General features: G+C 35.4%; 1 protein-coding gene across 1 annotated transcript; it reads left to right on the top strand.

Moving 5' to 3' along the window:
- Nucleotides 1-13,413: 13,413 nt before the first annotated feature.
- Nucleotides 13,414-16,861, top strand: LOC107670983 (zona pellucida sperm-binding protein 3-like). The gene is made up of 5 exons (XM_016463798.1): nucleotides 13,414-13,418; nucleotides 13,509-13,638; nucleotides 16,214-16,347; nucleotides 16,463-16,566; nucleotides 16,638-16,861. The coding sequence occupies exons 1-5, from the start codon at nucleotides 13,414-13,416 to the stop codon at nucleotides 16,859-16,861; spliced, it is 597 nt and encodes a 198-aa protein (XP_016319284.1).
- The last annotated feature ends 162 nt before the right edge of the window (nucleotides 16,862-17,023 follow it).

Raw genomic sequence — 17,023 nt, 5'->3', positions numbered from 1 at the left:
TGTGTGTGTGTGTGTGTGTGTGTGTGTGTGTGTGTGTGTGTGGACAACACGCATCTAATACCCCTCACATCTGTTCAGAGACAGAGGAAGAGCGCTCCATAATCTCACACCTGCTGCGGGACGACACGCAAGACACATGCAGCTGCTGAGGATCAATGATGCCACCAACACGCCTTCACACGCTTACACACACACACACACACACACACACACACACGCGCTTCTGCACACCCGACTGGCATGTCAGCACACACACTGTGTTCGGGAGAAAATACAGAAACGTAATTGAGTACACAGATGTGAATGCTGTGTTTATCTATCTATCTATCTATCTGTCTGTCTGTCTGTCTGTCTATCATTCTGTTGTTTTATCTATCTGTCTGTCTGTCTTTCATTCTGTTGTTTTATCTATCTATCTGTCTGTCTGTCTGTCTGTCTATCATTCTGTTGTTTTATCTATCTGTCTGTCTGTCTATCATTCTGTTGTTTTATCTATCTATCTGTCTGTCTGTCAGTCAGTCTGTCACCACAGGAACTTTCCCCAGGAACTAGGGACTTTGGGCCGGTACTCGCAGGAACCAGGATCTAAATAAAGTTCCGGGTAAAAATTTGCCCCTCCGCGAAAGTCCCTGCTCGTGAGGTAGTACCTTTTCAAAGGTCCAGAACTTTCAGGGGTGGGACTTGGGCGCTGAACATGTTGATTGGTTGAGTTCACGCAGCATTGTATTTCAACCACTATATTCACATACTTTTTTTAAATATTACTGTTATTGTGTCATGAAATGTAGTTTTAAAAGTATTCCAGGCGAGAATGTAGTTGTTTAAAACTCAAATCTGCGGTTTATTTGTAAAGACTAAATTTGTAAAAATTATTTGAAAATGTGCTTCGCCGATTTCGGAGACGTGAGCTCCACACGATCAGCGGGCACTCAGTGCTCATGTTTCCAGACGAGAGCAGCCTCAACTCGGCTAGTCCTTCTGACATTTGCCACTGGCTCTGATGTCTCTGTAGTGGTAAAACATGAGATATAATTCGTTTTGGGTAAATCAAACAGGTAATCTTTGGTCTTTATTCTATTATTCTATTCATCTATTAATATGTTAAAATGAAAAGAGGCAATACTGTTTGACATAATATTTCGTTTCAATGTAATGTATGTAGGTTCCCTGAACTACATTTCTGCGGCTATTACAGTTTTTCTCAATTGCTTTGGCTCAATTCTCGAATGAAACTTTTTTTTCCCGAAACAATAAGTTCAGATCTCTGAACAATTAGTCATTCTATAATGTGGGCAGTGATGCTTCATGAGGGAGTTTTCCAGCGAGGCTGATATGCAAATCAGTATCGATCACACAAATAAAAGATTACAGTAGGAGTTATCACATCTTTAATCACTGATGATGATGATGCTTCCATATAAAGATCATCTTTCTCTGATACTGTATCTTTGTTAGTCTCAGCACATGAAATATGTTGCTAGTTTTGAGTAATCATTTGGATTTCATCAATATGTTGGCACTCAATATGCACTAGAAAAATCACCTTTAATCATGTATTTGATTGTGATTTGTCATTTATATGGGAGAAAAAAATTCAGTTTGTCTCTCTTTTGCATTTTTAGGTTTATAACAGTTTTCATTTTCTGGATAAGATAGAATTAAATCTGTAGTGCAAACTCCAAAATAAATGTTAAACTGTACCAAACACTCGGTCAGTTATTATTCTGTTTCCAGACAAAAGCAGTACTGAAGCATCTCCTCCATTGACTTCCATTCAAACCGAACAGCTTCTCGACTCGGGATCCTGTCAAAATCATTTTTTCTCTCTGAGGCTCTCTTTTAGGGAGGAGCCCTGTTAAAATTCGCCCGGGGTGTCGTGCATGTCAGAAATAGAATAAATATTGTAGTGGCAACAGTAATGCATTGCAGATGAGTGAGCTCTGAGCCGGTTTGGATCCAAATGCCAAATGTTTTGGGGGTGTTTCTCAGTGAAGGTGCAGAATTGTGTGTGATGTTGCACACTGCATACAGTATGTGTGGTTACCTCTTGTATACTAGTAATATGGTACTTTCTTACCTTCTTCTGTAGTCTCGCTGTCAAATATGATGGATCATTGGATGTTTTGTGAGTTGAACAATTTAGCATATTTATTTTCTTTCTATTTTTGCTTGGATGGAAAATTTCTGCCACAGAGATATAAATGTGTAATTCTGACTTTTTTTTCTTGCTATTCCAAGTTTACATTCACAGTTCTGTGTTAATATCTCACAATTCTGACATTTTTCTCAGTATTCTGAGTTTATATCTCACAATTTGGATTTTTTTTTTTTTTTTCAAAATTCTGCATTTCTCTCTCTTAATTTTGACTTTTTCCTCACAATTCTGTATGTATATCTTGCAATTCTGACTTTTTCCTCACAATTCTGTATTTATATCTTGCAATTCTGACTTTTTCCTCACAATTCTGTATGTATATGCTGCAATTCTGACTTTTTTTCCTCACAATTCTGTATTTATATCTTGCAATTCTGAATCTTTTCTGAATTCTGCATTTATATCTCACAATTTTGACTTTTTTCCTCACAATTCTGTATTTAAGTTGGCTTGAGAAAGCCAACTTACTGAAATGCTATTTAAACTTATTATTATTATTCTTCTGAGACTACATTTTGGACTCCATCTCCTCCTAGAGCTTTAACTCTACAGACTCCAAACTCAGCCCAGCTCTTCAGACTGATCTGACTGAGTGTGCTATATCTTTTCTAACTGATCGGACTTATGGTTTTCATAAAAATTAATATTAAAAATCATAAAAATCCCATAGACTTACATTGAAAAGTCTCTGCTCACCTGAACATTCCGACAAACTCCAACTGTCAAAATTCAAATCTAAACACACTGAAGCCCATTAGACTCAATCAGACTTGCCTTCTATGTACTATTTCTAACCCATTCAAACTCAGACATGCTAGTCACTTGCTAATCATGCTGGAAACATGCTAGCAACATGCTAGTAACTTGCTAATCATGCTAGCAACATCCTATAAACATGCTAACGACATGCAACTCACTTGCTAATCATGCTAGTCACTTGCTAATCGTGCTAGCAACATGCTAGTTACTTGTTAATAATGCCAGCAACATGCTAGCGAAATGATAATCATGCTGGAAACACACTAGCGACATGCTAGTAACTTGCTAACTATGCTGGTGACATACTAGTCACTTGCTAATCATGCTAGCAACATGCTAGTTTACTATATCTTATCTATTTTTCTATCTATCTATCTATCTATCTATTTATCTATCATCTGACTATTTCTATCTATCTATCTATCTATCTATCTTCATAGCAACACTCTAGCAACTATCCAAACCAACCTAGCAACCACCCCGGGTACCCTAGCAACTGCGTAGCAACACCTTAGCAACCGCCCGGTTACCCAAGCGACCGCATAGCAACACATTAGAAACCACAGCGGGTACCCTAGCAACCGCATAGCAACACCTTAGCAACCATCCCGGGTACCCTAGCAACCGCATAGCAACACCCTAGCAACCCCGTGTACCTTAGCAACTCAGCTGCATTTCTATCTATCTATCTATCTATCTGTCTGTCTGTCTGTCTGTCTGTCTTTCTGTCTATATCTATCTGTCTATCATCTGACTATTTCTATCTATCTATCCATCTATTTCTAACTATCTATCTATCTATCATCTGACTATTTCTATCTATCTATCTATCTATCTATCTATCTATCTCTGACAGACTGTATTGCCTTCAAAACTTTCAGACTTTAAGCTTTTAAAACTACTTTAAACTTCAAATTATTTCAGACTGAAAACGATCAAACTTAAAACTTTTTAAACTTTAATCTTTTCAAACTTTTTCAAACTTCCTGGTCCGGCTTTCTCAAGCCAACTTAAAGTTTGTCTTGACAAACTTTTTTATCTAGTTATACCTTGCAATACCTTGCAATTCAGATTTTTTTCTGAATTCTGCACTTATAGCTTGAAATTTTCACTTTTTTTTCTCAGAGTTCTGCATTTATATCTTGCCATTCTTATTTTTTTCCTGAATTTTGATTTTCACATTTTTTTTTTCCTCATAATTCCATGTTCATATCTTACAATTCTGACTTTATAACTCACAGTTACCTTTTTTTTTTATATAATTTTTTTTATTTTTATTCCGTGGCAGAAATGGGCTTCCATAAAATAATGGTGCATATAAAAATATATTTATTTTTTTACAATTAAATTGTTTTTATTGCTAAAAGATGTGACATTCCTGACATTACTTAAGCACTATTTAGTTTTAATCATTGGTTTTAATTTTTTAGATATCCCTCCAGAATTTCAGGATTTTGGCAGAATGTAGTGCAAATATAAGCAAACTCTGCATTATTTGTGGCTGCTTGCATTTTAGGCTAAAAAAATCAGAAAAGTCCCACAGAATCCTGGTGGAATTGTATAATACATGAAAGCCAGAGTTTTTTGAAGAGACTCATGTTTTTTTTGAAGTCTCAGTTTTGTTGATTTAAATGTAGTTTTATTGAACCTGAATGCTCTAATTTAGAGACCAAATCAGACAACTCCACATCAACAACCAAAAAGTCTCACAAGCCTTTCAGATTCGACATGTGATCACGACTCAGATTTTATGAAGTCACTCAAGATCATTATGATGCTTGTCAGCTGTCAGTAGCGAGTCACTTTGTTGACTCGTATCTCTGAAGACATTTGCCTTTGATGATCTCTTTTGATTTTTTTTTTTCCAGTGAGGGAATTGCTAACAACATTTGCTGGAGCATTTCGTCGTGTGTGTGTGTGTGTGTGTGTGTGTGTGTGTGTGTGTGTGTGTGTGTGTGTGTGTGTGTGTAGTTTGTGAACTGCATCAGTTTGCGTTCTGGTTTGTGTGGTTCAAGTAAGGACAGGTCGTAGGCGTTATGTGCCTCATTAAGATCAAGCATCCATTATGTCTCTTCACACAGACAAATGTCTTAGCCTTGAAAAGTGGCTATTACGAATCAATCTACAGCTGCAGAAGTGTGCCCTGTGCATGAGAAATACAGTAAAGTACAACATGTTAAGCGTGTACACTTCTGACAGTAAAGGCATCTAGAATGTTGCCAAAGATTTCTATTTAAAAAAGGCTGTTCTTCTGAACTTTCTACTCAAAGGATCATGGTAAATGTATTATGATAACTGTTTTTAATATAGATAATAATCAGAAATGTTTCTTGAACGGCAAATCAGTATATTAGAATTATTTCTGAAGGATCACGTGACGCTGACGGCTGGAGTAATGATGCTAAATATTCAGCTTTAATCACAGGAATAAATGACAAGTAGAAAACAGGTTTTTTTATATACAACAATAATAATTTGTAATATTAGTTTTTTTTTTTTCAACATTTTTGATCAAATATATGCAGCCTTGGTGAGACTTCTTTCAAAAACATTTAAAAAAAAACTTACAGACCCCAAATTTTTAGTAGTTTAGATAAATTTATTAAAAATATATATTAATTAAAAAATAATATCCTTTGGAGAAATAAAAGCAGATGTTCACTAAAAAAAATCAGTATAAAAAGAGCACAATGTACTGTATTAATCTGAAGGAATTTTCCATATTTATTTTTTACAGCTGTTTTTCCTGTATTATGAATTTTGCATTTCGTTGTTTTGAGTTTTAGAGTTAATGTTCATAACATTTTACAGATAATGTCCTTGTAATGAGCTGCCAGTTATTTTACAGATGTATTTCTTTACAGATGTAAATCAATCAATAGGAGACATGGTAAAAGTATAGAGCAGTAAAATAAATGACGATAGCAGCTCAGATCATTTTGTATTGAAGACTGTGTTGAGAAATTCTTGAGGCCATATTGAGTGCTCTGAATTTTGATTGCAGACTTGGTAAATCCGAGCACAGAAAATCAAATGCAAAATGCAGATTTTAAATTTTTGGGTGAAATATTCCTTTTTGTGTGTGCTTTCCAAGGGAGTAACTAAAACTCATAACAGAAAACTTGTTTTAGCCATTCATTTACATAACAATGGGATTTTGGGGGCCTGAGAATGCAAACTTTTGAAATCAGGAACACATGTATATTATGTATTCCTAAACGCGGAAGTAAGCCTATGGGCGAAACTTCCAGTGCATTAGCCGCTAAAGGGAAATAACGAGAAGAATAACAACGTACAGTAAAACTGTTTGCACTACAAATCAGTGTGTTCATAATAAAGACCAATTTGCAATATCAAGCAGCAAAACAAGCGGTTTTGTACAGCTAAAAGTAGCTGGAAGCAAATGTGACCAGAAGCAAGACCCATAAAATGTACAAATGGCCACGCCCATTTTTACAGGAAGAATAAGGTGGAAAGGAATGCTTATGTGTACAGACTCAGTAGCGTTCCATCCGTATAAGCTGCGAATGCTCTACATGCCCAGGCCATTTGAGAGAATAAGTTCACGGGATAATTAATATAAACATGATTATAAGTTGATCCCTTGTCATTTGAAATGTAACTTAAAGCTTAAAGTGTTAGGAATAAGTATGTAAAATTATTTATTTGCCAAACGGCAGTAATTTTCTTTAAATCTACGTCAGTTACGGAAGCTTCCGGGCGAGCGGATTCTCCGCAGCTTTGTCTGCTCCGCTCTATTGCTATGACTCTTCAGGATTGTAGAGCGTTCTCAGTGTTTTGCTGGTCTGAGGCTGATTTAATGCAAGATGTAAGCTGTCCGCGAAGCACTCGCCCAAGTGGAAAAATGCGCTGTTGCTGTCAGATCTCGACTGCTGAAAATCACATTGTGTTTGATGCAAAAAGAAAAAAACGGTGTAACTGTATATTTTTATGTTTTCTCAAGCAAAGCCAATTTTAAAAGTCCACGGAAAACATATCTTCTTACATTTTTGTTTATAGACAACGTATGTTGAAGATATACTTTATTGTCAGCATGCCTAACTGCTAAATAAAAACAAATAAACATTTTAAAGAAGTCATATGATGTGATTTCAAGTTTTCCTTTCTCTTTCGGGCTTGAACTGATGGTAAAACTAACGACATTATTAACTGTCTTGATATTTACTTTGAAAGATGAAGCTCGCGATTATGGTAAGGGGCATTACATTTCCGACGCGTGCTTGTGGTGTTCGGCCAATCACAATGCACTGGGTCAGCTGGCCAATCAGAGCAGACTGCGCTTGTCAAAGGAGGGGGCTTTGTTGAAAACGACGTGTTTGGGAGAGGCGGGGCATAGAGGACCTACAATAATGTACAGTATTTGAAAAATAATGTGTTTTTTGAACATTAAAGCGTCAACATATTCTGTTACACCAAATACACAAAATAATGATCTTTAAAATAGCATCGTATGACCCATTTAAATAACAAACATCAGGAAAAGAAAGAAACATAAATCTTCTGAACATTTTGAACATTAAGATGTTATTGTTCCCTTTTTTTTGCATATGCTCGTGTCACTTACAGTTAAAGTCCTTCTCTGATTTTATTGTTTGCAAGGTTGCAAACGTTACTTGGCAATATTTTAAAGATATTATTAGTTTTGCATGGTCTGTTAAAGGAGTAGTGTCACCCGGGTGGGAGTTTTAACTCCTATTCACTGGGAATAAAAAATAATTTAGCAGATGCAGAGACATATAAACTGGAGGAATCCCCCCATCTCCCCACCCTCTGAATATTACATATCATAACGTAGCTACGTGTAAATATTTTTTGGCGGTTTTTATTTGGAAAACCAGCTATGTTTTTCTAGCATTCGAATAAAGAGCAGGCAAAAGCACGCACATCGATCTCAACTGGGTGCTCGACTAAGACACAAGTGGAAAAAAAATGTAAATGTAAAGTTGGCAACACCAAAGCTTTAATAGTATCAAAAATGTATTTTAAACGAACTGTCGCATAGCGTGTATGACGTTTCGAGCGCACGTCTGATGAAGAACCTGCGTGCTCGAAACATCACACACGCTATGCGACAGTTCTTTTAAAATACATTTTTGATACTTTTGGAGCTTTGGTGTCGCCGACTTTACATTTAAAAAATTCTTCTAGCATTCGAATAACAATGGATAAACCTCAGACGATAGAAGGAGGATTGGAGATGAATTTCATTTAAAAATAAGGTAGGATAGGCTACTTTTAAATCGACACCTGCCACGGTGTTTCTCTCTTTGAGTGTGTCCTAAAAGCCGATGGGGGAGGGAGGGTCTTAATCTTATCACTCAGCATACCTGATTAAAAAAGTCACCGCTCTGCTCTGACGTAGTGTTACTTTACACAGTGACATCGCCATCTACTGGTCTGACATGAAAAATACAGCATTTTTAGTCGTTTTCGCAGATGTGTGTTACCAAGTATTGTTTTGAAAATGTCTTTATGCAACTTTTTTTCAAAAATGCCAAAGAAAAACTTGTTGGTTTTTACATCATTGTCTTGTAAACATACCCTAAAGCTCTCGTTCGCACAGCATGACTGTGTTGTAAGTCTCAGTCTGTGGCGTCTCTCGGCTGCTGTGGAACTCTGGGAGTCTGCAGTGGGCTGATGGGTAAGAATAATGTCTGTGTTGGTGTGTGGGAGGCCAGGAGACAGTCAAAGCAAAGGCCATCTGCCACAACAAAGCTTCTGATTAAAAACCTGCGCTTGACTCTCAACACTCTCTGATCTCTGAACTTTAGATGATTCCCATCCCCGACCAGAGGAATGAAATATCATACAGGAAAGCTTCATATCTCAGCTGTTCTCTCATTGACAGCAATGAGATTGTACTGAGAGAAAAAAAGTTCCTCTCAGAAGAGATCTCAGATATGCTCTGTGCTTTCAATCATTTCTCACCAAATCACCACATTGTTTAAGATTGTTTTTCACTCAACATATAATCAGCATGAATTACAGAAATCTCATTCTTGTTTCATTATGTATGACTGAAAAATATGCATCACTTAAGTTTATTAATGTTAAAAATCTCATTAATGTCTATGTTTTATTTCTCTTCAGGAATAACATCTGGGATAAATTTGGAGCTTTGAAATTTCTCCTTATATAATAAATGTTCCTGGTCATATTGAGCTATTTAGTCATATTATAGGAAATGAATGGCTGTTTTAATCACATACAATAGGTAATGAAAGCTGTTTAAGGTGGACTTTGAATTATTATTATTATTAATTAGAAATCTATTGTTTAGAGTAGTTTAAGACAACTAAACTTTTGAACCAAAATCTAAAAACCACAGTGTTATTTTAATGTCACTGAGATATGTATATATTAATTTTTTTTTTTTTTTTTTTTTTTTTTAGTTATCTATAATAATCCTGGTTATTAAAGTAACTTTTTCTTTCTTTCTTTTTTCTTTTGGACATTGAAAGCAATATAAGCAATGAAAGCGAAACTTCTGAGCATTTTCCTCTGGATGTGAGTATATGTTCCAAAACAGCAGTTCAAAAAACATTTGGCATTATTAAGGTGATTCACAAGACTTTGAATGATTGATAATTTCACTGATAACGGTTCTCACCGGTTTAGTGGGGAGAAAACGAGTATAAAACTGTTGTTTTCTCTGTCCCTCAGGCCTGTAACAATCCCATCTTCATCTGGCTCCTCTCTTTCTCTTCAGGCTGATGGCAGGTTGCACTGTTTTGGAGGTCGTCCAGAAATGAAATGCAGATTTGAGTCTCTTCTCCCTTGCGCAGTCACTTGTTCGCTCCCTCGCTCCCTCCCGCCCCAAGCGCGACAGCGGCACTTAATTTCAACAAATGCATTTTACTGAGACTGTTTAAGGAATAAGGTATGGTTTTTCTCAAGCGTTTAGATGCAAAATGCAAATGGGGTCACTGTTGGACAGGTTTGTTCATGTAAATTGTTAAATGCATGCTGTAAAGCATGAGAGGCGTCTTCTGCGTCCTCCAGATTAAGTGACAAAACACATGAGACCCCTTTGGTCCATTTAAAAAGGGAAGTGCAAACTTAATTTTGATGGATTATGCCAAAGCACCTCCGTTAGCATTGTGAGGGGTTCATCTATCTCTGTCAGTTTACATAGCATTGATGAACCCTTTAGTCATATGCAGGTGACACGTTACCTTATGAAAAAGCGCAGAAGGAAACCATCTATCATGGAAAAACGTGTATTCATAAACATTTGCTTGTCAACGCTGTGCTGCATGAAACGAGATCTTGTCTGCTGGCGGCGATGGCAAATGTTCTGCTCTCATGAGGATTTCTCTCTGAAATCAGTAAACCACATCGGTTTGTATGTGTTTTTACTGGTACCTCCAAAGAGCATCAGTGTTATGCAATAGTCTGTTTAAAACAGACATCTAACCAGAAAATTATTTTACATTTAAATTAAGTTCAAATTATTTTTGTGCTAGATAAATACACCATCTAATAATCAAAAAAATATATATACAGTAATTTATCAAAAATATAGTATAGCTAATATAGTCATCAAGATACTTTAAAAGGCATGGCAAAATATTAGCTTGACTACGTTATATGTAGATTGGTAACAAATAAAAAATGTAAAAATAATAAAAATAATTTTCATTCAACCCATTCAAATTAGATACATCCAGATGTTTACTGTTTATTGTCTTTTATTAATTATTATTATTATTATTAAATTAATTTAATGTATTTATTCAGTTTAATGGTGTCTAATTGAGATATTATTTTTGTGCTAGATAAATACTGTACATCGTCTACTAATCAAATAAAATATATAATTTTTAAAAATGTATCTAAAATATTTATCAAGGTATATTGCCATTTTAAATAGCATAGTAAAATAGTAGCTTGACAGGATTTATTATTTTAATAAGCTGGTTAAAAAATGTATACACAGATTCGCTAAAGTGAATTTTTTTGGATAATTTTTAGAAAAATATTGTCTTCAACTCTTTCATTCAAGTTACATAAATCCATGTTAAATATATATTTTTTAATTGGCTTTTAAGTTGTATTTTGTGAAAATGTACTTTTTTTTTATTTGCTAGATAAACAAATCATCTAATAATCAAATAAAATATACAATTTGCATATTTAACATAGCTAATATATTTATCAATTAAAAAACATGGCAGTTTAGTACTTGCATTTAATTTATTTTATTTAGATCATCACATTTTTAAAATGAAGCTTAGAATCTGCATAAATCTGTTAATTAAAAAAAAAAATCTAAACTTTTAATCAGTTGAAAAGCATGAACATGGTTTAAATATGGCTGTGAAATGAGCAAAAATTAATGAGAAATACATAAAAATTGCAATTACATACAGTAACTAAATAGCATAGCAAAACAGTAGTTTGAATATATATATATATATATATGTATTATATGTATTATATGTTGCTTATTTGGGAAGCTACAGAATTTCACTGGTTAAGATGATACCAAGATCTAAAACATTGATCTGATTGACCAATAATGTAACATTAAGAGTTTTTTAGTCTCCAAAGAAACACATAGCAATTCAGGAATGCTGTAGGGACAAAAGTAGATTTAAGAGGTTTTAAGCTGCTGCGTCTGGAAGGGTCGCCCTTCACAAGCACAGGCCGATGTCTCTGCTTCCTCATCACTGCTTGTAGAGTTTGTCCTCAGTGAGGGAAATAAAGAGCTCCAAAGCCCACACACAGCAGCAGGATTGAGAGCGATCGCTCCGGCTCCATGTCTGCATGAGTTTGAGAGGAAAGAGATTTCTGGGACATTGCCATCCCCCACAGGGCCCTGCGCTGAACCCCGCAGCGGAGCCATCCTGCACGCTCAACACATACACACACACACACACACATTAGGCCACGACTGGGGGAAGTCATGGCCTAATGGTTAGAGAGTCAGACTCGTAACCCAAAAGGTTGTGGGTTCGAGTCTCGTACCGGCAGGGATTGTAGGTGGGGGGAGCCCTCTCCCACCTTCAATACCACGACTGAGGTGCCCTTGAGCAAGGCACCGAACCCCCAACTGCTCCCCGGGCGCCGCCGCAAAAAAATGGCTGCCCACTGCTCCGGGTGTTTGTTCACGGTGTGTGTGTGTTCACTGCTGTGTGTGTGCACTTTGGATGGGATAAATGCAGAGCACTAATTCCGAGTATGGGCCACACGTCACTTCACTCACTCACACACTGCTCAAACAAAATTCAAGTGGTTTGTTTTTTTGCGCAATTCTAGAACGTAACCTCCTTTTCTCAGCTTAATTAGAAAGCAAGACTTTAGTAGTCTATTAGAATGACAAAAAAATGTGTATTTGTACAGTATAAATATGGATAAATCTACAAATTATATGAGTGATAGTGGCTCCATGAAGCTTTTAGATGCAGCACACGGAAGACTCAACTTACATTGATTCCACTGGTGTTTGATGTTAGCATGTTGATAATCCAACAGCAGCATACTAAGCGTAAAAACAAATATTGTCATTTTAATATTTTTCAGCAACACATTTTATATTTTCTTTTTAAATCAAATATTTGTTCTCATTTATAAACTACGATTCAAAATTCTGTTCAGTATGATGTGTGTGTGTGTGTGTGTGTGTGTGTGTGTGTGTGTTTTTTTTTAAGTCTCTTCTGCTCACCAAGTCTGCATTTATGTTAATATACAGTCAATTCAGAAATATTGTTAAAGTTTAAAATAATTGCTTTCTACTGTAAAATATTTTAAAATGTAATTTATTTCTGTGACACAAAGCTGAATTTTCAGCATCATTACTCCAGTCTTCAGTGTCACATGATCCTTCAGAAATCATTCTAATATGCTGATTAACTGCTCAAAAAAAAAAAACATTTCTGATTATTATCAATGTTGAAAACAGTTGTTTCCACAAGGATTCATGAATAAAAAGTAAAAATATGTATATATATTTGAAAAAATTTTTATAACAATGTCCATTTTTTGTCATTTTCAGTCAATTTAATGCATCCTAATAAAAGTTAATAAAAATGCTGAATAAAAGTACTAATTTCTTTTTCAAACCAACCAACCAAATACATAAATAAAAAATGGCCCTAACCTTTTGAATGGTAACTTTTACCATATTTAACATTATTCATACATAAACATTTCTCATATTCCTATCCTGCTATTTAATTTGCCAAAACATATTGGCTATAGTAATATTTTGAATTATTTTAATTTATATATTTAGTTTTCATTCTCATTTTAGTTAATTTTGTTGTATTTTTGTCACTGTTATTAGATTTTCTTTTGTTTAATGCGTCTACGTTTTATTTCAATTGTAGTTTACATATATATATACACACACACACATAGTGAAAATTGTTTCTACACCATTTTTTTTAATATTTCAGTTAGAGTTTCTTTTATTTCAAGTAACAAAAATGTATTTCATGGTTTTAGTTTTTAACAATAACATTGACATTGACAACATGACGTGAGTAAATGATGACAGAACTACCCTTATCCCTTCAGAAAGCCCCTTTAGTCAGGAGTGCAGATGAAAACCCATCTTTCTGTGTTTCAGATGTGAGCTCCAGGCCTGGCTGATGGAGGACTATCAGCGCTGTAATTACAGTCACTCACATGCCACTTTGAGCGGGAAGACGCTCCACATACAGAGATCTCAACGTGCTCCATCCAGCTGCAGCCTTTTGGCACGAGCCCAGCCGTGGACACACACTTTAGCCAGTATAAACCTTTGAGAGGCCAGACGATCATTTACAACACTCATCCCAAAACAGGCAGGTTGTAATTTCGACCAGACATTTACATTTACATTTAGTCATTTTGCAGACGCTTTTATCCTGTGACCTTAGAGCGTTGTCGAGAGACAACTGGAATGTGTTGGAAACACATGATAGAGGTGGAAAAGAGAGGACAGAAAAGGAGAGTGTGTACAGGGAAGATAAAAATGATACTTAAGTGGCTAGGCGATTTCGTTGCTCGGTGAAGTCGCGCAGGTAAAGTCGCAGGTCTTTACACTCGTTGGTCTTTACACAAGGAGGCCTGACACATCAACACATCCGCTGATGCTTCCGCGTCAGCGCACAGACATCAGGTAAATACACAGTCTAAAAGACTAAAGTGAAAACAGCTGTGGCCGCCTTCTAATTAGCACAGCCAATAGTCTATAGCAGGCCAATTCCTCAAATCGAAACTACAGTTCGCACTTAAACGCAGGAAGGGAGCAATTAAATTACACGCGCTCCTTCTTTGCCGAGGACAATTATTATAATTACCAGAAAGTACAATCAAAAATACAAACGCAAACAAAAATATAATGTAGAAATAGGCAGAAAATGAAATATTCCTTCCTAGCAGAAAGTAATAATTCAAACAGCAGATCTATAAACAAGTATTACGCAAAACACTCACGTGCAGCCGTCTGTCTCTTCTGTTGACTAATCGCTTGGCCCCTAACCCTAACCCAGATTCACTTTTATTCTTTACTGCCAGTACACCCAAGTTTAACATAAGCGGGGAAAGTAAGTCCACTAATTTTCAATCACGGCAGACGAGGCTCTTTTATCTTTGAGCTCGTGGAAAGGTCACAACAGCGATTCATTTGTTTTTCTCCAGGCTAGCGACGTCCAGCGAAGGTGCGTTTTTCTTCAGACAGGTGAGAGACAGAAACAGAGGATTTTTCTGTATATATCGAGGATAATCACTTTATAATCAACCTCATGGCCTTTCGTTGGTCTGTCATGTTGGACTAATTAACCACCTCTCGTTAAACTCAAACGATGCGTTTAGCGACCTGTCAGCTAACACACAAAACTGCTCATTTACCTTCAGAAAAGGAGACATGAAAAAAAAACAATTGTGTAGTTAAAATTACAAAACAAAGAGAAAAAACAGTTCTCACTGTGTAAAAAGAGTTTTACAAGTAAATACTATTTCAGTCTTTTCTTCAGAATTTCATGTTTAATTAAATGTTACTTGTCATTTCTTTGTACTGATTTGTACAATTTGCAAGCAATTTTTGACTTTCTGAATTTCACTTGGTAAATCCTACACCAAAAATTTTTAGTCATTAAAAATTATTTTTACACCCAGAAAAGGGGGCATATGATCACTTTTTGGAAGTGGTTTTGTTATTCATGTTTTGTTTTGTTTTGTTTTGTTTTGTTTTGTTTTGCAATGCATATCATTTTTTTGCTATTGGCAGTGATAATATTATCTAAAACATGAACCTCAGTAAAGTAAAATGTGATTTTGGAGGGGGGGGTAAAATTACTTTTTATTTTTGATCATTTATGAAAAAAATATATATATATTTTTGACAAATAAATCGAACATAAGAGTATGGAAGCTTGTTTTTGCCATGGGATAAGAAATAAAAAAGGTAATTACATCTTTGTATCTCAGAATTCTGACTTTTTTTCCAGAATTGTGAGTTTATATCTTGCAATTCTGAGAACAGAACGATAGTTGTGTGATATAAACTGCTAGAAAAAAGTCAGAATTCTGAGTTTAAAAGTCACAAATATCTTTATTATTATTATTATTATTTTATTCTGTGGCAGAAACAAGCTTCCTTATAAGAGCCCTCTTTCAAAAACATTTAAAAAAATCTTGCTGACACCAAACTGAACAACAGTGTAAAAATACTTAGTGTAACAATCTTCATTTTTCATTTTGTTTTGTATTGCAAGTGAGTAATTGCTATTGACAGTCATAAGTTTAGCTATGAAACATACATTTTGCAACAGCGTTATCTAGGTAAATAATACAATCCCAAAAAAAGCGTCAGTGATGTATGTGCACAATAATGTTAAAGTTAGTTTTTACTGTGTTTTTAGTTTTCAAAAATGCACCCATGGTATGCATAAATAATGGCTGCTGAAAATTCAGGTTTGCATCGGATGAATAAATTACATTTTTAAATATATTCAAATATAAAACAGTTAAGTTGTAATATTTCACAATATTACAGTTTTTACTGTATTTTTGATCAAATAAATGCAGCCTTGGTGAGCAGAAGTAATGGCTGCTTAAAAAGCAGCTTTGCATTACAGAAATAAATTACATTTTAAAATATATTCAAATAGAAAAGTTATTTAAAATTTTTATATTTTAACTTGTAATAACTTTTGTTTCATCAAATATCAATAGCAGAACGCATTTATACACAGAAACATTTATACACTAATGTTCAGTTTGGAGTCATATATTTATGAAGAGTTTATTTGCAAAAACAGATAACTTCAGATTTTTTTTTTAACACAGGCTCCTATGGCACCTTTGACCTGGCATTTTCCAGTAATGCCAAAAGAACCCCAACAGCCAGATGTGCCTTTTGAGTGTTGCAGCACAATGTGGGGAGAACTTTGTGCATGTGGAGGTGAAGAAGGACTTCTTTGGTATTAATGAGCTTGTGTATACATTCAACCTCCTCTATACTCCTGCGGCTTTAGTAGGAACTCCCATTGTAAGGGCTGATGCAGCAGTTGTTGGAATTGAGTGCCACTATTCAAGGTTGTATAATGTAAGCAGCAATATCTTGTTGCCCGCTTGGGTTCCTTTTGCTGCAACTAAAGTTGCAGAGGAAGTTCTTGTGTTCTCCTTGAGGCTCATGACTGGTAATATGTATTTAAGTGTTATAACTTCAATAAGTGACTAGGTAGTGTTGCCAATGTGACTTTCATTTCAGATGACTGGATGTTTGAGAGGCCATCCAATCAGTACTTCCTAGGGCAATTCCTGAAGCTTGAAGCTTCTGTGAAGCAGTACAACCATTTTCCTCTGCGCATCTTTGTGGATGGTTGTGTGGCTACTGCGGCCCCTGGTGTGAACACCACCTCTCCAAGATATTCCTTTATTGAGCTCAGGGCTTCTGGGCTGCTGTGGACTATGTCGATCGGGTGTCCGCACTAAGTGATATCAAAATATCGATTGATATCGATATTTTCAAAAATCATGTTTTTTATTATGTTATCATGTTTTGATTGTGTTTTATTGTATTAGTTAGCTGTATTTTTAGTTATTTTTTAACTTACTCAAAATAACAACAGCAGTTTGATTGAGAATAACTGGAAA

Source organism: Sinocyclocheilus anshuiensis, unplaced genomic scaffold (assembly GCF_001515605.1).
Source record: "Sinocyclocheilus anshuiensis isolate Anshui unplaced genomic scaffold, SAMN03320099.WGS_v1.1 scaffold332, whole genome shotgun sequence".
Classification (NCBI taxonomy): Eukaryota; Metazoa; Chordata; class Actinopteri; order Cypriniformes; family Cyprinidae; genus Sinocyclocheilus; species Sinocyclocheilus anshuiensis.
Note: the sequence above shows the minus strand (reverse complement) of the source record. Positions and strands in the feature narration are given on the sequence as shown.

Coding starts and splice junctions, on each gene's coding strand:
- LOC107670983 (XM_016463798.1), top strand. Junction 16,348..16,462: donor GGTGAAGAAGGACTTCTTTG/GTATTAATGAGC, acceptor CCACTATTCAAG/GTTGTATAATGTAAGCAGCA. Junction 16,567..16,637: donor CTCCTTGAGGCTCATGACTG/GTAATATGTATT, acceptor CTTTCATTTCAG/ATGACTGGATGTTTGAGAGG.